This window comes from Pelophylax lessonae (assembly GCF_965119305.1).
Source record: "Pelophylax lessonae genome assembly, chromosome: 4".
NCBI classification, from domain to species: domain Eukaryota; kingdom Metazoa; phylum Chordata; class Amphibia; order Anura; family Ranidae; genus Pelophylax; species Pelophylax lessonae.
In genome coordinates, this window is record NC_138771.1 from 477,587,566 (window position 1) to 477,594,797 (window position 7,232).

The 7,232-nt window shown below is 42.1% G+C and overlaps 1 protein-coding gene across 1 annotated transcript in view; it reads left to right on the plus strand.

Moving 5' to 3' along the window:
- The window catches only part of PARP11 (poly(ADP-ribose) polymerase family member 11), a 69,295-nt gene extending 64,203 nt beyond the window's left edge, over positions 1–5,092 (plus strand). The window contains exon 9 of the mRNA XM_082256228.1: positions 4,686–5,092. Within this exon, the coding sequence (XP_082112354.1) occupies positions 4,686–4,999 (314 nt within the window). The 3' untranslated portion in view covers positions 5,000–5,092. The remainder of the gene's footprint in view (positions 1–4,685) is intronic.
- Positions 5,093–7,232: the final 2,140 nt, after the last annotated feature.

Genomic DNA, 7,232 nt, shown 5'->3' on the forward strand with positions numbered 1-7,232 from the left:
GTGAGGTCATTAACATTTAACAATGGGACAGACAAAATCCACATTCCATTTCAATACACAAACAATAGGGAAGCCTGTCAATGACAGTCTGTGTGTCTTTCTCACAGAGAAGCACAGGGAATACACATTATCTAGGAGTCAGACTTCATGGCGATGGTCTATAACAGTCTAAGTCTCCCAATGTAAAGTGGGAATAAATCTTCATATTTCTATATGAAGATATTGCTGACAAATATTACTGTCCCATCTGAAGCAATTCAAACCATTAAGTATCTGTTTTTCATTTCCAGTGACGGTGAATACTGTCACAGTCTCTAACATCCACCAGCTCCGTGATGTCTTCATGGAGGAGTGGAAGAGGACTCCAGTGGTAACCTGTGAAGCTCTGATGAACTCCATGCCCAAGAGGGTTAAGGCAGTGCTGGAAAATAAAGGTGACCACACAAAATATTGACACTTTGGGTGTGTTGTCACCCAGCAACACAAAGCATTTGCTCAACCATGTTCTGTTTTATATCAGCAGCAGCTTTAGTTTACCTTGGTCTATCCTGCTATTTTTATATTATCAAGCCCCAGACGAGCAATGTAGATTTTTAGGTCACCCTTGGAGGCGGAACAATTTCTACAATCATTAAGCTCAACCCTTGTTACTAGCGACTCATCCTCTGAATGCCCCACCCTCTCTCCAAAAGAACAGAGTCCTCGTAAAGAACCTTCCAAACCCCCCAAATACTCAAACGGGCCACTCCAAATCTGCTGAAATCAAGAGGTTTCTCCCATCTGGGCATCATACATCAGAGGCTAGAAGTATTCTGCCAAATCATCCATTGCTTTCTGTTTGTCGTAACTCTTAATATTATGTCTACTATGTTGCTAATAACACTGTTTCCTTAATGTGCCTGACACCTACAGTGTGTGATATACAGATATGCCTCCTCCCTCGAGCTTATATACTGTATCTGGGGAGATCATTTGTGCTCTTGCATGGGGGTATAGCCTAAACGAACTGCAAGGGCTTAGTGTGTAGGCTCTTTAGATGATCCATCTGAATACAGAAAAAAGTAAAGCCACTTATTTTACTCTAACAATTGTTTTTGTTGTGTTATGCTTTATTCTTTTATTGCATTATTGGTTCTGTTCTAGTTTGGAGCTTGCATCTCTTAGTGGATGGGTTCAGGAGTGGGATTCAGGGGTCCTAGATTGTATAGTCCTTTCGCTCCCTTTTATATCTATGTTGCTTTTCTTGCATAGATTAATGTACATCATGTGTGTCATAGAATGAGAATAGTAATGTTGAATGTTAAAGGGCTGTATTTTCCCTCTAAGAGGATGCAAATCTTCAGTCATTTAAAGCGCCTAAAGATAGACGTTTCTTTCTTGCAAGAAACCCACTTCTCCCCAAAAGATCTTCCTCGTTTACAAAAGCTATGGGTTGTAAAAGGATTTGAATCTCTGGCTGTGGGATGCAAGGCAAGAATAACTGTCCTGTTTTAAAAAAAAAAAAAAAACTGCCATATACACTAAATTCTGTAAATGCTGATCAGGAAGTGCGTAGTTCGTGCTCAGAATGAACCAACCATAACTAGTATATATGCTCCCAAACTTCTTAGGTCAAAGTTTCGTTACGCATCTCTCTACTTGGTTCATGTAGGCTCCAAATGTTATGCAGGTTGTTGTGGGAGGTTTTAATGAAAATCTGATTGCCTGGGACACTGGTCCACAAAAGGTGGATAAAAATTCTAGAGGAACACAACAAGATTTTTAATCTTGTCATTAAAAAGGGATGGTGGGAAAGTCAGTTAAATCTCATACATAAACCATTATTACCCTTTGTCCATGATAAAAACAAACCCTCAAGCGATGTCATGCCCAAAGTGTGGTGAATTGAACCCTCGTTGTTACATCGCTTCTGGGAGTTCCCCCAGATTCAGAAATTTTGAGTTTAATAATGATCTACATTTTTGGAGTAACCAATCAAACTCTCTGGAAGGATCTTCTTCTCATTAGCTATGACAAAGATGTTTTTTGTGCCTATCAACCCTCTTCCAAAAGAAAGTTCCTGAAATGGACACATCTCAGCTTGCTAACTGCCTGCAAACTATTATTTAAGACCTGGCTTACTCCATCAGGTTCCAACTATTATTAGAATAAGCTTAAAACCTTAATGTGCACACAACAGTTGGACACAATTCTGCAACATTTCGCATCTACCAAATGCTTCTTTCGCAGATGGAGTCCCTTTTTTTAAAGTCACATGGTCAGCTTCAGAGACCTGTACGATATTACACTCTTCCCAATACATTTCAGTGGTATGCCAAGGAGACTGAAAAATCCCCTGGGAGCCCTACACTCATAACGTTTATGTAAAAAAAGAGTGAATCCTTTATTGAAATACAATTTAAAAAAAAAACAATTTGTTACTTGTAATTTACCAAGACTCATCACTGGCACATCAGCATGTACAGAGGTCATATCAATAGCCTTCATCACAATTAAATGTAAGTGTACATAACATTTGGTTTTGAATGACAGTGTTACATCACATCAGGTGCTTAGAGGAGAACAAAATAACAGTACTAGGGTAACAAGGCAACAATATATACAGAATTCGCTTTTCTTAAACAAGTGGGTTAAGGAGGTACAGTATCTCACAAAAGTGAGTACACCCCACACATTTTTGTAAATATTTTATTTTATCTTTTCATGTGACAACACTGAAGAAATTAGTTTTCTACAATGTAAAGTAGTGAGTGTACATCTTGTATAACAGTGTAAATTTGCTGTCCCCTCAAAATAACGCAACACACAGCTATTAATGTCTAAACTGCTGGCAAAAAAAGTGAGTACACCCCTAAGTGGAAATGTCCAAATTGGGCCCAAAGTGTCAATATTTTGTGTGGCCACCATCATTTTCCAGCACTACCTTAACCCTCTTGGGCATGGAGTTCACCAGGGCTTCACAGGTTGCCACTGGAGTCCTCTTCCACTCCTCCATGACGACATCACTGAGCTGGTGGATGTTAGAGACCTTGCGCTCCTCCACCTTCCGTTTTGAGGATGCCCCACAGATGCTGAATAGGGTTTAGGTCTGGAGACATGCTTGGCCAGTCCATCACCTTTACCCTCCGCTTCTTTAAAAAGGCAGTGGTCATCTTGGAGGTGTGTTTGGGGTCATTATCATGTTGGAATACTGCCCTGTGGCTCAGTCTCCGTAGGGAGGGGATCATACTCTCCTTCAGTATGTCACAGTACATGTTGGCATTCATGATTCCCTCAATGAACTGTAGCTCCCCAGTGCCGGCAGCACTCATGCAGACGATGACACTCCCATCACCATGCTTGACTGTAAGCAAGACACACTTGTTTTTGTACTCCTGTCCCGGTTGCCGCCACACGTGCTTGACACCATCTAAACCAAATAAGTTTATCTGGGTCTAATCAGACCACAGGGCATGGTTCCTTAGTCTGCTTGTCTTCAGCAAACTGTTTGTGCATCACCTTTTAGAAGAGGTTTCCTTCTGGGATGACAGCCATGCAGACTAATTTGATGCAGTGTGCAGCATATGGTCTGAGAACTGACAGGCTGACCCCCCCCCCCCCCCACCCCTTCAACCTCTTTAGCAATGCTGGCAACACTCGTACGTCTATTTCCCAAAGACAAGCTCTGGATAGGACGCTGAGCATGTGCACTTAACTTCTTTGGTCGACCATGGCTAGGCCTGTTCTGAGTGGAGCCTGTCCTGTTAAACCGCTGTATGGTCTTGAACATCGTGCCGCAGCTCAGTTTCAGGGTCTTGGTAATCTTCTTATAGCCTAGGTCATCTTTATGTAGAGCAACAATTCTTTTTTTCAGATCCTCAGAGAGTTCTTTGCCATGAGGTGCCATGTTGAACTAACAGTGACCAGTGTTAGAGTGAGAGCGATAACACCAAATTTAACACACCTGCTCCCCTTTCACACCTGAGACCATCTAACACTAACGAGTCACATGTCACCAGGGAGGGAAAATGGCTAATTGGGCCCAATTTGGGTATGTTCACTTAGAGGTCTACTAACTTTTGTTGCCAGTGGTTTAGACCTTAATGGCTGTGTGTTGAGTTATTTTGAGGGGACAGCAGAATTACACTGTTATACAAGCTGTACATTCACTACTTTACATTGTAGCAAAGTGTAATTTCTTTAGTGTTGTCACATGAAAAAATATAATAAAATAGTTACATAAATGTGAGGGGTGTACTCACTTTTGTGAGAATACTGTATGTGACATGGCTCTGGGGCCAGAGAACACATAGAAAAAGGTCACCTACATGTGCCAAGATGTTGCAACCAGACATAGCCTTTCATTGAGGAAAAAAGGAGGGAGCGGGCATGTCAGCGTGTCATCAGGAGGTATACCCCAGGTCAGGCCGCAGCCTAGCAATGATGTCACAGGGAAACATGGCAGCACGAGCCTGAGTGCTGCCAGAAGAGAAGCGCTGGATCCAATGGGTGGGTTAATATTAAAAGTTAGCCAAACTCAGCACCAGGTAGGTAAGGCTTAAAATAAATAAATCGGGGGGGGGGTAAAGTTTCACTTTAACATGCTAAAGCTCACATGCGATTGGGCTTATATCTCCTTTATTGGTGCAATTTGATGCTGAATGTGATTGAAATGGTTTATCTTGTTTTGCTTTCTTGTTCTGCAGGTACATACTTTGCAAAGCAAGCCTCGTTATCAAGCCAATACTGTAAAAACAGCAGCAAGCACAGTATGACATTGGGACTGCACGGCGTGAACCCTTTCTTTTGCAGCTCGTTTACAAACAAATCCATGTTCCTGGCCAGGGTCATAGTTGGAGATTACACCACAGGAAACAAGACATACATCCGACCACCCTCAAAGGATGGGAGTCTCGTCAATTTATATGACAGCTGCGTGGACAATCCTTTTTCTCCGCTCCTTTATGTCATTTTTGACAGCAATCAAATCTACCCAGAGTACATCATACAGTTTGACTGACTACACTTATTTATTTATTCTTTTTTTAGAAGACTACATTTTTTTTTTTTCTTTAAAAAAGTGAAGTACAGAACACTATGGCTTGGTCAATAAAAAACAGAAGAGGATGTTAAAAGAAATGCAGTAAAACCATTGCTTTCTTCTTCTTGGTGATGCTTGGCTGTAGTGCCTGAGCAGGAAGGGGTTAACCCTTTTTTTTTTTTTTTTTTTTTTTTCCATGGTGAAAATGGAGTTGTGTTTTGTTCAACGAGCAGGGACACAAAGGCACTCTCGCTGCTTTTGTACATTTGCACCACACAGAAAAAGCAAAGTGATATAGTAGCATTTAACATGCCATGAGGACGGCTTCAGGCAAACCTGCATGAGGCCGAACACAGCCAGTGAGCCTAGGCAGATTCCCCTCTATGATGGTGTGGGTGCACACATCCACCCCATTGCATTGTGGGATAGGGCAGAGAGTGGGCCTAATTTCACTACAATGAACTGGGGGAAAAAACAGGGGACCGGGAAGGGCTGGATTGCACTGATTTTAAAACAAGAGATTTATGTTGATAGTTTATGTTGTCATTTGCTTTCTGCTTGTGTAACCACAGGGGCCTAATGCACACGGGCAGAAAAAATGCCGCTGCTAAGGGAATCTTCTTTTTTTTTTTAATGCCTCTGAAAGCAGTTCTAGGTTATCTAATGTGCATATGCACATTGTGTGCTTTACAGGCGTATTCAGGAGCAGCGTTCAGGGGCGTAAAAAAAAAAAAAAGCCACAACCCCGCCTTCAGAGACAAGTCTTCCACCGTCATTTACCCCTGTACGTGCCTAAACATGTGCTTATGTGTGTAAATTTATTCTAGTTGTTAGAATATATTATTACACTGTCCTTCAGACTTTAGGAGGGCCAGATGTTCGTGTCAGTGGGAGGAATAGTACCCCATCATAGGTGTCAGTAGGGAGAATAGTGCCCCAACGTTGGTGTCAATGGTAACAATAGTACCCCATCGTTGCTGTCAGTGGAAGGAATAGTACACCATCATTGGTGTCAGTGGAAGGGATAGTACCCAATCGTTGGTGTCAGTTGAATGAAAAGTACCCAATCGTTGGTGTCAGTGGAAGAAATAGTACTCCATCATATGTCAGTGGAAGGAATAGTCCTCCATCATATGTCAGTGGAAGGAATAGTGCCCCTTCATTGGTGTCAGTAAGAAGAACAGTACCCCATCATTGGTGTCAGTACGAAGAATAGTGACCCGTATTTGGTGTCAGTGGGAGGATTAGTATCTCTTATCAGTGAGAGTAACAGTGCCCCAAGGGCCATATATAGGCAAGCAAAGGGCCACATTTTTGAGACCACTGTTCTAACCAATAGAATCAGTTTACACTCCTACGCATCTAAATGCAATATGCGCATATACGTGCATAATAACGCATCATTAAAAAAAAAATTTCTGGCAGCATATTTGGAGCATTTTTTTTATACATCCGTGTGCATGATGCTTTAAAGCAGATGTAAACCCTGCCTAAATGACATTTGATTTCTTATGGCACGGTGTATCAGAACCAACTGCCATTTTCTTTCTTTTAGAAGATACTGTTTATATCTCAGCCCTACTATCCTCTACAGCCTTTTGCATCGACTTCTTGTCTACCTGCTTGTGCTCCAGCCGCAGTCATTTCTCAGACTGGCTTCCCAATAGAGAACGAGGGTGTTTACATAGACTTTGAGCAATACCATGGATGATTAGCAGGGCAGCTCCACATTCTGATTAGCCCTGGCAGCAGAGTTCCTCAGTGATACCCTGATCGGAAAAGGTTCTCATACATTATTTTTGCAGTATGAGCCCATATACATAGATCATTGCTTATTCTGGGCATTTTTGGCCAGATTGGTATAACCTAATGTCTGTGGGCACCTTTAGTTAAACACCATTACCCCCTCTCCACTTTGCTTGCTTGTGTGGGGTTCCCTTTTAACGTTCGTAAGAAATGCTACGCCATTTGGGCACCTTTCTAGCTATAATACAGTGTCCAGTGGCAGGTGACCCACATGCACTGTAGGTGGCCATTTCTGTACTTTGCAGTGAAATTATGGCTTGACTTTGGTACTACTTCTGTATATGCCTTAAAGACTAACTCTGCAAGATACTCGCCTCTACCTTCCAGCACTGGCTGCTGTCATCTTTTCCCTGGCTACATCCGGGTGCCGGGTTTTCGGCCTTTTAATTTGTCAGCAGGGGGATGA